The following is a 16,964-nucleotide window of genomic DNA, read 5'->3' on the forward strand; positions in this document are numbered from 1 at the left end:
TGGGACAGTCTGGCCTATGGGGGGACATCCTGCTTGCGTCATCAGCATTACCTGCGATATTCCCATTGCCTAGCAACCTCCGCCGCCGCCAAGAAGGCTTCGTCCAAACGGCCCTGACGCCATAGCTACCAGGGCCTGGAGGGTGATCCCCACCGGGGGGGTCAGGGTTTCACCGCGCTATCCGGTGCTTCCATCCCCCCAGTACTCTCCAGAAGTCAGGCTGCTGTCCCCGCCGTCGTTTCGGGGCACGGCCGGCCCCAGCGAGCGCGAGCACGAGGGCCGTTCGCCCCCCCAAGGAGGGTTCCGGCTCTACTAGACCAGCGCTTCCCTGCCAGTGCGCTGTTACAGGGCGCTGCGTCTGCAGACCCAAGACTTCCAGAGACCAGCCTCGAGGGAGTTTCTGGGAGAGTGGCGAGCCCTCCCCAATGTATCTCAATGGGTCCTGCGTACAATCGACAGGGGTTAGGCCATCCAGTTCATGCTGCGGCCGCCTCGATTTGGAGGGGTGCTACCCACAGTGGTTGACCCCCAGCAGGCTCTGCTGCAGAAAGGAGCTATAGAACGAGTTCTACCTGCATGCAGAGAGTCGGGCTATTACAGCCGCTACTTCATTTTTCCAAAGAAGGATGGGGGTTTGCGTCCGATACTAGATCTACGCCGGCTTAGTCGCGCTTGCAGATGCTCACTCTCAAACAGATCGCGTCACAGATCAGGTCCGAGGACTGGTTTATCACGCTAGATCTGTCTTCCTGTTTTAGTTTGAAGTTTCATGTTCCTTCTGGTCCTGGGTTAACTTCACTTCCTGCCTTGTCCTGTGATTGCCTGAGTGTTTCCACCTGTGTCCAATCAACCTCCCTTGTGTATTTAAGCCCCGTGTGCCTGTTGTCCCTTGTCGCGTCATTGTCCATGTTACTTGCGTTGGTGCACATTGTCCTGGTTTGTTTTTTAAAGAGTACTTCGTTGGAAGACCCTGCGTTTGAGACAAAGCTTACCAGTACCGGGTTCTTCCGTTTGGCCTAGCCCTCTCACCCCGTACGTTTACCAAGTGCGTGGTTGCAGCTCTGGCGCCATTGCGTCTCCAGGGCATCCGCATCTTGAACTATATCGACGACTGGTTGATTTTAGCGCCATCCGAGCGGCTGGCGGCCAACATCGAGATGTTGTGCTCGCCCACATCAACCGTCTGGGGTTGAGACTCAACACCAGGAAGAGTGTACTGTGATTTGGGATTCGACCGTGATGCGGGCACGTCTGTCTCCCGCTCGAGTAGCTTCGATCCTCTCTGCAGTCAAGCAGGCCAAGCTAGGCCAGCCACTCACTGTGAAACAGTTTCAGAGACTGTTAGGTCTGCTGGCAGCGGCATCCAACGTTATCCCTTGCGGCCTGTTGCACTTGAGACCGTTGCAGTGGTGGCTCAGAGCCAAGGGTTTCTCCCCCAAGGGGAAACCAGCGCCGTCTGATCAAGGTCACTCGGCGTTGCCTGCGGGCTCTGGCCATATGGAGGGACCCTTGGTTTTTATCCCAAAGGCCTGTGCTAGAAGCGATCTGTCGCCGAGTCACTCTCACGACAGACGCTTCCCTCACGGGCTGGGGTGCGATCATGAGTGGTCACTCAGCCTGGGGGCTGTGGCAACATCATATCCGGTCCTGGCATATAAACCATCTGGTGATGTTGGCAGTGTTTCAGGCATTGGAACACTTCTGCCTAGCCTTGACGGACCAGCATGTTCTTGTCCGGTCTACTATTAGAGAATGGTTTGTGGACCTTATATGGCTCCTCGCAGATCCTCTCTTGGAGATTCCCATCAGGGCGGACTTACTGTCGCAGGCGTTGGGGTCCATCGTTCACCCCCGCCCGGAGCTATGGAAACTATGGCCGTGGCCCCTGAGGGGGCCCGCCTCTTAGAATCTGGTCTCTTGACCGAGGTCGTGGAGACCATCCTCCACTCCAGAGCCCCCGCTACAAGGAAGGCATATGCCGGTAGGTGGAGGCTCTTTGCAACTTGGTGTGGGGAACAACAGCTAGACCCAGTTAACTGCCCGGTCAAGAACAATTCTCCACAGGTTTATCCCCATCTACTATCAAGGTATATGTGGCGGCCCTGTCGGCAACTCATGCCCCACTGGTATCCCGCTTCCTCCGTGGCACCCTGAGGCTGAGGCCAGCAGCCAGCACGAGAGTACCGTCCTGGGACCTGGCCGTCGTACTAGAAGGTCTCTCCGGTGCTCCGTTCGAGCCCATCGCAGGGGTCGCAGTGAAGTACATGGCTCTTAAGACCCTCTTCCTACTTGCTATTTCTTCCCTCAAAAGAATTGGGGAAATGCAAGCCCTCTCGGTGGCTCCCTAGTGCTTGGAGTTTGCACCCGGCATGGTGAAGGTGTTTTTACTTCCTTCCCCCGGCTATATTCCTAAGGCTCCGTCCACCACGGTCCTAATGTGCTGCAGGCGTTCTGTCCCCCTCCATTCCTGACGTCGGACCAAGCGAAGCTCAACCTCCTCTGCCCAGTTAGGGCCTTAGACTCCTACGTCCGCAGGACCGCCCTGTGTAGACTTTCTGAACAGTTGTTCGTGTGTTTCGGACCACCCAATACTGGGGGCCCGGTGTCTAAGCAGAGGATGAGCAAGTGGGTGGTTGAGGCCATCTCACTTGCCTACTAATCGGCCGGTCAGCCCGCACCTTTGGCTGTCCGGGCCCATTCTACCAGGGGTATGGCGGCTTCTCAAGCCCTTTTGTCGGGTAAAGTGTCGCTGAACGACGTTTGTATGGCGGCAGGCTGGTCCTCTCCCCACACGTTCGTGAGGTTTTATCGTCTAGACCACATGTGTCAAACTCAAGGCCCGCGGGCCACAACCGGCCCGTGAATGAATTATCTTTGGCCCGCATGATCAAATGTATTTACTATTAGAGCTGGCCCGCCGGTATATCGCACGCATCACCATAATACTACGAATCCCACAATGCACTCGCCGTGTGTCGTTGCGCATTCGCAGGCCCGCAGTCTGTATTACATACCACTGGTGTCAACTTTCAACTATCCCGAGACCAACTGACAACTTTTTACTCCGCTAATTCTTTTTATGTTTTTTCCCATAAATGAAAATACTAAGCGTAGCCGCTAAACCGGAAGTACGTAGATTTTCACAGTAAGAATCGACGCAACCTTCTATAATGACAGCGGTTACCAGGGTAACAAGAGGAGAAAAGTTCATTAACGGATATAAATAATCCTGGTCTAACGGGATGTGTTAGCATCAGTAGTTGACTACACTCGTTGCTCTTGGCTCGGATATTTATTGTCCACAGATTGTGTTGCTTCAGTGAGCAGAGCAGAGACAGTTTAAGGAGATCGCAGAGTAAATGTGTTCTCCACCAGCATGTGGCAGAATACGTGTATTTAAACCATAGATGTCATTATAGGGAGCCAAACCTGAAATGAGTTTGACACCCCTGGTCTAGACCTTAACTCTACGCCTGGAGCGCAGGTGCTCTCGTCTCAGTGTGCGCCCTGACTTCACACTACGGTCACTGGCTCATATGGCGGAGTGGGTATTGGCTAGGGTTGGGTATCGAGAATCGAGAATCGGTTGGAATCTGATCTAGCTTTGCGATTTACCCGGTATTCGATTCCTAGTTTCGATTCTCAGTCCGCCGGCGCCGACCGGAAATAGAAACCGCTGAACACCAACGAAGAAGCGTCTACCGGAAGTGTTGGCGTAACAGCGCGATCGAACATGTATAGCGTGCGTCGGCGGTCCATAGTGTGGTTACACTTCTCGAAACAAACCGAAAACTCGGCCAAAAACTCCCGGTTGTTGGGAATTTGTGACGCGTCAGACCAGTGCGCGCGGGTGCCGGGTGGTCAGAGCGGAGCTGTCCTATTTGTTAAAATGAGCAGTGAGGCTGGCGCTGCAAAAAAAAAAAAAAAGATTGTGCTAGCACTCCCCGCGTCGACCGCCAGCAGCCCCCCGTCAGCGAAAGTGTCCCTGATTTGAGGTTGGGAGAGTTGCTCCCCCCCCTCCGTGTGCCCCGTGTTTGACGCGCTGCCTCTTCCTCTGATTCCAAGGGTTCGATCAGTGGGAGCAAGGTAACCTTTAAGTACCTGCAGTATCATACACTCACATGTAAATGTGTTTTTGTGAGGTTTCAAAAATAAAGCTCTCTGGAGGAAAGTGTACCCCTGTTAAAATGTATTCATAATTTATAATGTTTATACAATATTCAAGTTCATAGTTTTATATTTATATTGTAGTTGAAAACAATAGTAGTTAGAAATTCATAGTAAAGTTAATAAAAAGTTCATAGAATTAACATTGATGGAGAAGGTCAGACTATTTGCTTCAGAAAGACCCTTGGTTAGCTAGCTCATTTAAAATATCTTAAACTTAAACTTTTTTGACCCTGCCTCTTAAAAGAATCGGAATCGAGAATCGCTGGGAACCGGAATCGAAACCGCTCAAATTCAAACGATACCCAACCCTAGTATTGGCGTTTCCGATGCCATACTCCTGGCATGCCCGTGGCACTTGATACGGCCGTTCAGCCTTCCTTGTAGCGAGGGCTCTGGAGTGGAGGATGGTCTCCACAACCTCGGTCAAGAGACCAGATTCTAAGAGGCGGGACCCCTCAGGGGCCACGGCCATAGTTTCCATAGCTCCGGGCAAGCAGGAAGAGGGTCTTAAGAGCCCATTCATTCGTTCCCTTCAGGGAACTAAGGTTACATACGTAACCGGAGACCATCTCTGATGGGCAGTGGCGGCTGTCCCATAGAGGGCCATGGGGCCGGGCCCCACCTAAATCTAATAAGTGAGATCATGGTTTGTTGCACTATACTATTTGAGAAGCTGTCATTTGAAACAACAACAAAAGTAGGCGCAACAATTTCTCACTCTGTCAAATCTGTTGTCTGCTCTTTGTTTACTACAGTATTATTCTTCTGCGAGACAATAATTGAGGTCAGCCTACTGTCTGTCAATTTTTTATTACTTTTTCATAACAATTTCTTCTGGTTCAATAAGGCATTGACCAGGCATGAAAAAAGTGATTGACAGCATTTGATTGTGAAGTTATTGGATAAAAAAACCTGGGAAATAAGTCTTGTAGCATAAAAGGACAACATTCACAAAATAACCTTCTGCATTCTGTACAAAAGATGTTGTGCAACGGCCAAAAATTACTTACTCAAAGAAGAAGGAGACTGTTCGTTAACAGTTACAGAAAAGATAATGCTTGTTTTATTTACAGAGACTTCTCTTTAATTCAGTGACGTGGTCATCTCCATTTGATCCATTTTACTCTATTTAATTGAATGTATTTGTACAGCCCAAATACACAAATTTGCCATAGGCTTCACAATCTGTTTGACACCCTCACATTGTAAAAAGGAAGGAAAATCCTCCAAAAACTCTCACAACCTAAAAATAAAAAATAAGATGCCTTCTAAGCAATGTCAGAGCCCAAGGGCTGTCATGCTGACATTGATTTGGCCTCTTGCAACCTGAACCTGGAGTTCAGAAGCAACGTCAGCAACAGAACTGTTCCACAAGTGGCCAGTTTACAACCACAGTTTAGTTTTAGAAAAGTTGCTGTTAGACAATGTTTCTAATAGAATCACTGTCAATACCGGGGGTGCAAGGGCAAGGAGGGAGGACTCAGATGCAGAGTTATACGAAAACAAAAGGACTTTAATAGTCAAAGAATCAAAAACTCAAAACCACTCCACCTGAGAAAAAGGGGAAGGAGGGAAAAAACAAAGACCTTATATCACGTAGAGCTCTCAATGGCCCTTTTTCCTGATCTCTGGGGAGCACAATCACCAGACTGAAGGGGTAGATAGTTTCTAAACACTCAGCACACAGCAAACAAATCTGTTTATACCGGCAATAAAGGAACCCTCAGACAAGAATAGTATACCCCCACACCACAGCACACAGTCCCCGCCGTGAGAAGAGTAACACGTTGGGGGAGAGGCGGGACCACCCCGTCATGTATCACCCCGCCGACCGAGATCGTCCGTACTGATTACGCCAGTGCTCGCATCCGGTGCTCTTCCTGGTGGTCTAACCCCGCAGCATTCCACGGCGGGTCCGGATCTTCACTGGCTCCGCTCTGCCGAACTCTCCAGGCTGGTCAGCAGACTCGTAGGGTTCTGGTACTTCCTGGTCGTCTAGCCCCGCAGCCCTCCACGGTGTGTCCGGATCTCCACTGGCTCCGCCGAACTCTCCAGGCTGGTCAGCAGACACGTAAGTTTCCGGTACTTCCTGGTCCCCGGCTCCCGACTCGACTCGTTGGTTCCTCGCGTCATCGGCGCCTCCTTCTCGGCCGCAGCTGCAACGCTTATAAGGACACACTGGCCCAATCGTGGCGCAGCAATCCGTCTCCGCCTCCCAGCGGTCCAACCCAGAGTCAACCCGCACGGTCCATCCGATCTTACGGCTACGCATACACACATCCACACATACTTCTACATTTTACAATTGTCCTGGTGCCCGTACGTGACACTTATAAACGGAACAACATTAACAAGAATCCAATACGTGGCATGGATTTACCACAGGCCTGTTCTGCCAATTCAATAAAACAACAGCAACGAAGCAATGTTTTTTGCATTTTTGACAACTCACTTTTTTATGTTAGTGCAACACAATAGGTCCCCTAAATTACCCCATCTTCATTCTCTCTACAGCAAGTGGTATTTCAGACTGCCTCTTCGTACAGCTATCCCAAACACATATAAAACACAGGATATCCATTGCAGTTTGACACCACGTCTTACTATCTAGTTATGATCCAGCATATACCCAACCTACGGATTGATTAAGTAGAATATGGAGGAGAGGGAGGACCGGATTTGCAGTGGACACACCTCTTAACCTTAAATGATAAAGCGAGTGCAAAAGTTCATGAACTCACAAACAGCTGAAGGAGGCAATCAAAGACCTACGATTCAGATTTTCCAGATGTTAGGTTGTAAAGACATACAGAATTGTCATGATGTATGACCGCGGGCCACACTCAAGCCCTGAGCCTGGACACTGTTTTCCTATTAGTTTGTTGACAAACAGATGTATTTCACAGAAGAACATTCAAAGACAGATTTCTGACGTAAAAAAGGAAACATAGGGCCACCAATCCCAAAGATGCCACTTGAGCTGTTTAATGCTGAATCATTGAAAAACAGTTCCACCTATGCACTGTGTGAGACCCTTGGAATACTTTCTTCTTTGTTCTGTAACACTATCCTTCCAAACTTGAATGAGCAAAAGGGCGTTATATTTTTTGTTCTGTGTCACCGGGAGGGAGAGAGGGACTGGCTGATGCACAAGAATCCCCAAAGTATCAAGGCAAGACAGCTGTCCAGTTTGCGCTTTAACTGTTTTACATTTCAAAATCCTTGTGTAATCCATTAAACATGTATTTTGCAGATTTATAATTAACCCATGTTTCAATCTGCCATGCCCTGGGCTTTGTCTCTGCCATATGAACAAGGATTGATACAAGGTACTCTCTGCCTTCTTAGTGCTTAGAGTGACTAAAACACTTAACAACTAGTTATCTCAAGACTCCCCTCAATAAATTGTTCTACTATCAAACAAATGGATTAGTACTTCTGTCGATTTGGCCAGTGAATCACTCCCAAACCCAAAGGGCACAATACATTGTTTTATGGCAGAGAACCATGGCCTCAGACTCTCATTTCCAACTGCTTCAAAGCCAACTGCAAACCACCTCAGTAGTTTCACGTGCAGCTCGAGCCGACATAAACATATTTTGCTGAGGTCCCTGAAACCGAAGACTCCCCTCCCCACCTTGGAAAACTAAAACAGTCTGAAAATCAGAAAGGATTGCAATGCTACCATGATCTCTATTTCCTTTATTCAGTAGTCTTGAACACATTTTAATGTGTTTTATTGCAGTATTTCTCTGTGTTAAGATGAACTACAGTAATATGACTGTCGTCCCCTAAATGACTTTGTGGCTTTTATTTAACAGCCATCAATATGCGTGTATTGACTTTCCTCAAGGTGGTGAACATGAATAATAAACAGCAGGAGGGACCAGGAAAAACTGCTAATAAGCTTATTACTTAGCACAAGATGAAACATAAAAACCGATAACCTTAGCTGTGAATGCACAAGAGGGGTTATCAACATGGTGGGAATTAGCTACTTGATGTGTAAAACAGTTTAACAGCTGATATACATACTCCCACGATTTTGTCTCGAGTGAGTTGGAGGGTAAAACCGACACATACTCAGACTGTAAAATGATGGAGACATTTATTGCAGAATGGGGGAAGGAGAATAGCTATTGGGATCAGCTAAGAGCAAGGAAAGACGGAGAGCTGGGCGATGAAGATAGCATTGATCTGCTGCTGTGATCAAGCTCTTCTCCAGGCACAGTCTAGTTCTTTGCTTGTTTTGATAACTCATTACAGAGAAATGAGGCCTCAGATAAATATGTGGAGGGGAAAAGGGAAGCTACTGCTCAAAAGCTTTCTGTCCCAGGTCAGGGTACCCTGCTTCACACACACAAAACGTTGTGAGTGAGGATGTGGCTAACTTTATCTGGAGGCGACACGCTCAAAGGACCGGGGGTTTTTCCTGATAAGTGACAGGTAGTTTGCTTCCATTTACTTCAGAGGAGAGAAGTACCGATCAATACCGGACTCCACACTCCAGCTGGCGGGCTTCAAGCTGCTCAGAGCGGACCGTGACACGGAGCTCTCCGGCAAGACGAAGGGTGGAGGAATCTGCTTCTACTTCAACACTAGCTGGTGCAACAACGTAACAGTGGTCCTACAACACTGTTCTCCTGATGTGGAATCTTTCATTATTAACTGCAAGCACTTTTTGTCCCCCCTGTGAGTTCCCTTCATTCATCCTGCTCAGTGTTTACATGCCGCCGCCGGGCAATGTGCTGGAGGCACAGCGGACACTCGCCGACCAGATACGGCGTGTGGAGCGGACCGAACCGGACTCCTTGGTTATTGGTAACTTTAACAAAGGATACCTTAGCCATGAACTTCCTAAGTACAAACAGTTTATTAAATGCCCAACCAGAGAGGAGAACACGGTCACACCACACCTGCCCAAATCCCGCTTTTAAAATAATGATGGGGAAGGGTATTCATTTGGACCCCCCCCCCCCAATATGTAAACCATGGTTACACCCTTGTTGCTGAATATATCAGCCAGATAGCACAACTTTGTCCTGGAACAAGGTGGCATGGGGAGACCATGTGTATAATCAGAAAAGGATAAGTCCCGCAGCTAAGTTTACCCACAACTTGCTCGACAATGTCTGTTCCCATTTTATCTCTGGCTTTTTTCCCATAGTGACAGTTATCTTTTCCACTATCCACCGTGGAAATAAATAACCACTATTGTGCTCATTTATTTGGTGTGTGAATTACACAAATGTCGGGACTGCAAACGGTGTTGTGTTCGGGTTCATGACATCAACCGTCTCTCAGTTAGATACAAACTAACTTGCAGGCGTTCAGTCCAGCTGGCGTGTGTCTCCAATATCATGAAGTAGATTCACGCTGTGACAGCAGGACGGTGGTGATGTCGAGCGCAGCATCTCAACTGGCTTTCGCGACAGCGTCAATTTATTTGCTTTGCTCCTTTCGCGCCGGCCGTTAAAAATTTGCCTCATTCACGACCAAACGCATTGACTTTGCATGGAATCTAGTCGCGCAAATAATTCGCTTTACTTTTGATGTGAGCAGCATTACTGTTGCATATTTACAGAAATGCACTGAATTTGTGTATCCACCACAAATAAAGGACCCCCATTAGCTTTTTATCAGGGTTGTTTTATTCCTATGCAACATTTTGTAACTTTGGGTTACTTAACGTAACCTTGGTTCTTTGATAACAGAGTGAGGTGTTTCACTATGGGAATCGTCTCGGCGTGACCAACTAAGGAAGCTCCAATGACACCACGTCTGTCAGTGACAGACAGGTCGAACTGTGCGGGGGCCCCGCCCCCTCATGTTACCACAGTCGACCGTCCCTCGCAAATCATTCTAGAACGATTTCTTTCTATGTTAATGCAAGGAGGGATGTGTGGTGAAACACCTCACTCTGTTATCAAAGAACCAAGGTTACGTTAAGTAACCCAAAGTTCTTTTTCTAACTTCGTTCGGTGTTTCACTATGGGAGATATAGACCGCTCCCGTATTGCATGCCGTTCCCGAAGCCACAATTTGTTTAGTCCGGTAATGACCATCACAGGGACTCTGGCGCGTTGGCCTCTAGCACAGCGTGTGCTAAGGACGGCCCTGAGACATCTAGCCTGTAAAACCTTACAAAAGTGTGAGGTGTAGACCAGCTTGCTGCTGCACAAATCTCCTGCACTGGGATCCCCTTGAACAGGGCCCATGAGGTGGCCATACTCCTTGTGGAATGAGCCCTCAAACCCTGGGGGGGCTGCAAACCCCTACAACTATAGGCTAGAGATATGGCCTCCACAATCCAGTGGGACAGCCTCTGGCGTGACAATGGCTTTCCTTTGTGAGAATTGGCCCAGGACACGAACAGCTGATCTGCTTTTCTGAAACCTGCTGATCTACTCACATACACATGTAGTGCTCGCACCGGACACAACGTGTTAAGTCTTTGTTCCTCTGAGGAGGAAAAAGGAGGAGGGTGAAAAGCTGAAAGCTCCACCGTGGGACACTTGTACGTTGCCTCCACCACCTTAGGCACAAACGCCGGGTTGGGCCGCATACAAACCCTAGTGAGCCCTGGAGCAAACTGTAAGCAGGAAGGGCGAACGGATAAAGCCTGTAAGTCACTCACCCGCTTTGCTGTGGTTAAAGCCAAGAGCAAGGCTGTTTTAAGTGAAATAAATTTCATCTCCGCTGCCTCCATCGGCTCAAACGGGTGTTGAGAGAGGGCCTCCAACACCACCAATAGATCCCACAGAGGAACCAGGGGCCTGGAGACGGGGAGCTTGCGGCGAGCACCTTTCATGAAACGACATACTAAAAGGTGCTGCCCCACCGTCCTTTCACCAAAGCCCAAATGACAGGCTGAGATAGCCGCCAAATATACTTTAATAGTAGAAAAAGCTTTGCCCTTGTCTACTAAATCCTGCAGAAAGCATAGCAGGTTGACCACCGAACACTGGAAAGGAATGATGTGCCTAAGACGGCACCATTCCTCAAAAACCCGCCATTTACCACTGTAAAGGGAGCGTGTGGAGGCGGCTCTTGCACTCTGAATGGTGTCAATGACCCGTTCAGGCAGGCCTGTTGCGTTCAGGTTCCACCTCTCACCGGCCAAGCCCAGAGCGCTATTCGGTCTGGGTGAGGGTGGTAGATCTCCCCGCGAGCCTGGGACAGAAGGTCGGGCATGGGCAGAGGCCACGGCTCGTCCGTCAAGAGCTGTATTATTTCCGCCACCCAATGTTTGGACGGCCACCGCGGCGCTATCAGGATTAGCGTCAAGCCCTGCTCTCGTACCCTGTCTAGAGTGGGGGAGATCAGGCTGAGCGGGGGGAATGCATAGAGCAGCACGTTTGGCCACGAGTGGGCCAGCGCATCCATCCCCAGTGGTGCGTTCGCGTCTGCCAGGGAGAAAAACAGTGGACATTGGGTGTTTTCCCGCGAGGCGAAGAGATCTACGTCTGCTTGGCCGTATTTCTGCCAGACTTGCTTCACCACTTGAGGGTGAAGAGCCCACTCTCCGTACAGAGGGTTCCCTCGGGACAGAAGATCTGCACCTCTGTTCAGCACCCCTTGAACGTGTGTGGCTCGAAGAGACAGGAGCTTGGTGCTGCTCCACAGGATTAGCTTTCAAGCTAACTTGTTCAACTGCAGTGAGCGAGTGCCGCCTTGGCGGTTGATGTACGCCACGACGGTGATGTTGTCTGTTTTTACCAGGACGTGGCGTCCCTGGAGAAATGTCAGAAAATGTTTTAGTGCATAAAACACTGCCCAGAGTTCCAAGATGTTTATGTGACTCTGAGCCAGCCTCGGGTCCCAGGTTCCATTCACCGTCCTGCCCAACATGGTTGCTCCCCACCCTGATAGGGAAGCATCCGTTGTCAAGGTTACCCTGGATGACACCGCCCCCAGCGGGACACCTGACTCGAGAGCTGTCACGTCCCCCCACGGGCGGAGCGCAGCCACGCACAACGGAAACACTTTCACTCTGCGGTTGAGGTGACGGCGCGGGCACAGGCGCAATGCCGCGACCCAGCGCTGAAAATCCCTCATCCGTAGAAGCCCCAAATGTACCACAGATATCACTGACGCCATCAAGCCGAGTAGGCGAAGGCATAGTCTGAACGGCACCGCTCTCCCAAGCCGGAAGAGGGAGAGGCACTGCGTGAGGGACGCTACTCTCCGTAACGGAGCTAAAGCGGCTTCCACACACCTGCTGAACACCCGCGGGGCTAATGAGAGCCCGAATGGTATGGCTTGGTACTCGTAGGCTTTGCCCTGATAAGCAAACCTGAGAAACCTCCGGTGTGCTGGATAAATGGCGATATGAAAATAAGCGTCCGAAAGATCGATCGTTACAAACCAATCCCCCGGACGGATTGAACGACAGAGCCCCTTGTGTGTTAACATCCTGAACGTGTACTTGCGTAAGTGCCTGTTTAACACACGGAGATCTAAAATGGGACGGAGGGAAGTGCTCCCCTTTTTTGGGATGAGGAAGTAGCGGGAGTAAAAACCCTGCTGCGCTTCCTCGCTCTGGACAGCTCTGATCGCCTGTTTGTTCAACAGCGATGTTATTTCGCCCTCTAGGACTCGAGCTGAATCGCCCTTGGCTACTGAAACTAACACCCCGTTGAATCTGGGTGGCTTCATAGCGAATTGTAGTCTGTACCCCTGAGAAATAGTGGACAAGACCCACGGATGTACTGCGCATGCGCGCCACCGTTCTGCCCGTCGAGTGAGTGGGCTGGACGCACCGTAGGGTGACGTCACCTCCCTTACCTGGAGGACGCGGCCTCCCCTCAGTGGAGCGTGAGCTCCCCCTGAGGGGATTATGGGGCCATGACATTGATTTGTTTTTATAATGTTTTTCGCCCTCGGCCTTCGGCCTGGCTGCGAAAACACAAACTTTATTTCTTTGTTTGAGGTGGGTAGAAGTGCTTGGTGACACTGTGTTACCTGCTGCCCCCGATACTGCCTCCCTTGAACGTGAGGGGGAAGAAACATCAAAAGATCCTCCGGAGAACAGTAAACCACCAGGGAATTTGGAACACAAACTCGGGGGGTTTGTCTCACCTCGACCTCCCTTCTTTTCTTTGAAGGTGGAGGGGAGGGAAAAGCAAGGCCGGTTAGGACGTGCGCTTCTTCTTCCCTTCCCCGGGGTGGGAGGGGCGGTTCTTTGCTGCTGTGGCTGCAAAGGAGTGTTTGCCCCATGGTTTGGGGTTTTCCACTCGAGGCTGCTGAACCGTCTGCTGACTCGCTGCCTGTCTGTGCGGTCTGGCGCCTCCCCGTGCCCCTCTCACAGCTGCGGCTGCAGCTGCAAACCCACCCCTGGGCACCTGCGGGGTGCGAGGGACGTGCTTTCGGGGCAAACAGAGGTCGAAGGCTTCGCCCTCTTGTTTTCTGAGGGTGCTGGCCTCCCGCATCTTTTCAAGTGCAGGGCCAAACAAACCCTTAGCTGGGTCATAAGCAGCATCCATTACCTCTGCCTTCTGGACATCGCTGAGGCCGGAAAGATTCAGCCATAGGGCCCTCTCACCTGAGACCGCAAGTCCCATTTCACGGCCGCAGCCCTGCACCGCACCTCGTGATGAGCGGAGGATGAGATTGTTCACAACGCAAATCTCATCCCACAGGGCCGGGTTTGGTGCCCCAGAGTCCAGTTGTCTGCCCATCTCCTCTAAGATCTCTCCCTGATACGCCGACAGCAAAGTCACCGCGTTTAGCGAACACACTGACTGTGCCGCATAGCGGTACATTCTCTGTAAAACAGAGGCGGTGAGGCGCTCTGTTTTATTAGGCAGGGTGATGTTAGAGGAAGCTGAGAGAGAGCGGCGGTTTGGGTGGAGGTGGTAAGCCACTGAAGGTTCTAACTCTGGTGGGCCCGCTAGGCCCAGCTCTCCCATCCCATCAACTTCTAGTTTTGAGTAGCACTTGGTGGGGAGCTTACTCTTGAACGGGCTGGACCAGTACCTGCCCATCTCCTTCATGCAGATGGGGACGGCTGGCAGAAGTTGTTTAGACGGCGGTAGGGTAGGCGGCAGCCTTTTACCGTCGTATAGGTCTCTTTCCCCCCCTGCAGCATCCTGGGCTGCTGGCCATTGTATGCCCAATTTTGACGCGGCCCGTTTGCAGACCTCATACAGATTGTTGTCCACAGGGGGGACAACATCAGATGCACTGGGGGGTCTGGGTGGTTCGACAGGAAAGGTGGAGTCATCCTCCTCCTCTTCCATGTCGTCCACGTCAAGGAGGTCAGAGTTGGCATCGCCCTCTGCGTCCTCATCACCCGGCTCCAGTTCGAGCAGTTCCTCGAAAAGTGGAGGCATTTCCGGGGACTCAGCATCCATCATGTCCGCCCAGCTCGAAGAAGCTCGCGGCAGGCGGGTGCTGGTTGAGGCTTTTGGGGCAGTTCCAGACAGGCACGGGTCCTGCTTTGAGGATGCCGCCACTCTCAGCCTTCTCTCCCGAACCTTCTCCGGCATTGGCGCACAGTGCAGACACGACTGCGGGTCCGCCAAAGCCGCCTGGGCGTGTTTAGCGCCCATGCAAGCTATGCACATCGGATGAGGGTCCCTGCCCGAGATGGATGCCCCGCATGACGCAGGGCACGGGCGGGATGCAGCCTCTTTGGCCTTCGGCTCTGACCCTTTGGCGGGGGTAGTGGCCGACATAGCAACTGAGAAGAGAGAGGAATACACAGCAATTAGTCGAGCCTAGCGTTAGCTTAGCTTGACGGTAAATTGCTTCGGTAACCGGGGGTTTATCCCGCTAACCGCGCACCGTAACAGTTTGCTCGCCGTGACACGTTAGCAAAACAACGGTTACTCGGCTCGGCTAGCAAACTAATGCTACCCGAGACCCGGCAGGCTCGCCGTAACGCGTTAGCCCGAGAAAATTTATACACACAGTCCCCGAAAGCACCGGTAACTAAATACCGAGCCGTCGGGAGAACAGTTCGCCTTGACGCGGACACTGTCTGTGTAGTAACCAAATACACTTCTATGAAGTAACTTACCCAGCATATCCGGACTAAAAACCAGGAACTGCGTTCGGCGACGTGTCCTAAAAGGGTCGTCTGTGAACCGTTAAGCAGCAATCCAAGCTAGCCAAGATAAGCTGAGGGAGCTATAGTTCTTCACGGGAAGAAAACAAGAATGATTTGCGAGGGACGGTCGACTGTGGTAACATGAGGGGGCGGGGCCCCCGCACAGTTCGACCTGTCTGTCACTGACAGACGTGGTGTCATTGGAGCTTCCTTAGTTGGTCACGCCGAGACGATTCCCATAGTGAAACACCGAACGAAGTTAGAAAAAGAACTATTTTACAACCTGCTACAGGAACACTATTCACGTCAGTCATGCAGACTTGTCCAGCCAGAGAGTTACGCGCTGAGCGGCGGGGGCGCGCACCGGATCACACCTGGAGTTGAGTTTCAGGACTGCCAGTGGCTCGTTGAGAGAGATTTTTTTGATTTTCAAAGGGTCTTTTATTACATCATTCCGGTTAAAATAAAACTGTCAATGAAGATCTACAACAAGCCTAAATCATGTGAAGAGAACAACATAAATCACAGATGGATGACCAAAGCGTTCTCGCTGACTGAACACAGGAGGTTCTTCAGATCCCAAATGTTAACAAAGAGTTCGGTGTTGTTGGTCAGTTTGTAATAGCCAAACTCCACCCTGAGCCGAGCGGCCAGCAGCCCTGTCAGCATCAGACTTGCGTCCTGCGACCCTCCACCACGCACACTGTTCTGTCTCGTTTTCCAAATGGCCAGTTTGGACATTCCTGAAAGGAAGTTTAGCAGAGTGTGAACGTTCTTCTTGCGAGCAGAATATTTTGGTCCGTAAATAAATAGAGGTAGAGAGAATTGTTCCCCTAAGCCCCGAAACCATGCCTGTAACCGTTGAATAATCCCTTCAGTCTGGAGCACTCAGCAAACAGGTGGTAGACGGTTTCTGGCAGAGGACAGAAAGGACACTTGTCCCCCCCTCCCGGGTCCAGGTGTACCAGATATTTGTTGGTAGCTATGGCTCCATGCACAACCCTCCACTGGAGGTCCCCTGTCCGTTTGTCCACAGGAGGCTTGTACAGAGACCGCCAGCAGCCCCCCGAGAGCACTTCCTGCCAAAATAGTCGACCCACCATGACACCTTCATCCCCGTTAGAGAGCGCAAGTTTGAGACCTTCACGGAGACCTGGTATACTGCCTTCCTCCCCAGAGACTCGAAGTCACCCAGTTGTGGTGTCTTCAGGGACAGCAGGGTATCCTCACCTGCTGGCCACTGTCCTGCAGCCGCAGAGACATCAAGGGGGGGGGAGGCGTACTCACACCCACCGTCCCATTGGTCAGAGAGTGATCTGTCTTCTACAAATGACCTGAAAACTTCTGGCAGGGAAGCACAGACCTCCTCCACCAGCCTGAGCAGCAGCCTGTTGGAACGGATGTGGGTCAGCTCTGCCAGGTGAGGGATGGAGATCTTCACCAGGTGACCCAGTTTCACACAGCCGGCCTCTCTCAGTCGGGTTCTTAAGCTGACGGATGTCAGGGCTGGGGATGTGATGAGCTTGCCCCCAAGCAGCGGCTCCTCAAAAAGCCACATCCCTAGTGTCGTCTCACCACTCCACTTGTGAGTGAGAACCTGCCACGCCTGGAGGACGGACTCGTAGAACACTGTCAGACCAGTTAAATCTACTAGCTGGGGCTCAAGCAGGAAAAGATGCCTATCATACCCCAAGCGTCCAGCCCTCCTTAGCAGTACACATGCAGCATCAGTCCATGGCAG

At 51.0% G+C, this 16,964-nt stretch overlaps 1 protein-coding gene across 1 annotated transcript; it reads right to left on the reverse strand.

The window, feature by feature from the left end:
- Nucleotides 1-10,854: 10,854 nt before the first annotated feature.
- On the reverse strand, nt 10,855-15,200 carry LOC134126947 (uncharacterized). The gene is given in 3 exon segments (XM_062560884.1): nt 10,855-12,998; nt 13,505-14,854; nt 15,194-15,200. Coding segments are annotated over 3 exon segments (3,087 nt in total). The 3' UTR covers nt 10,855-11,268.
- Nucleotides 15,201-16,964: the final 1,764 nt, after the last annotated feature.

Source organism: Pungitius pungitius, chromosome 3 (genome assembly GCF_949316345.1).
Source record: "Pungitius pungitius chromosome 3, fPunPun2.1, whole genome shotgun sequence".
Taxonomy (NCBI): domain Eukaryota; kingdom Metazoa; phylum Chordata; class Actinopteri; order Perciformes; family Gasterosteidae; genus Pungitius; species Pungitius pungitius.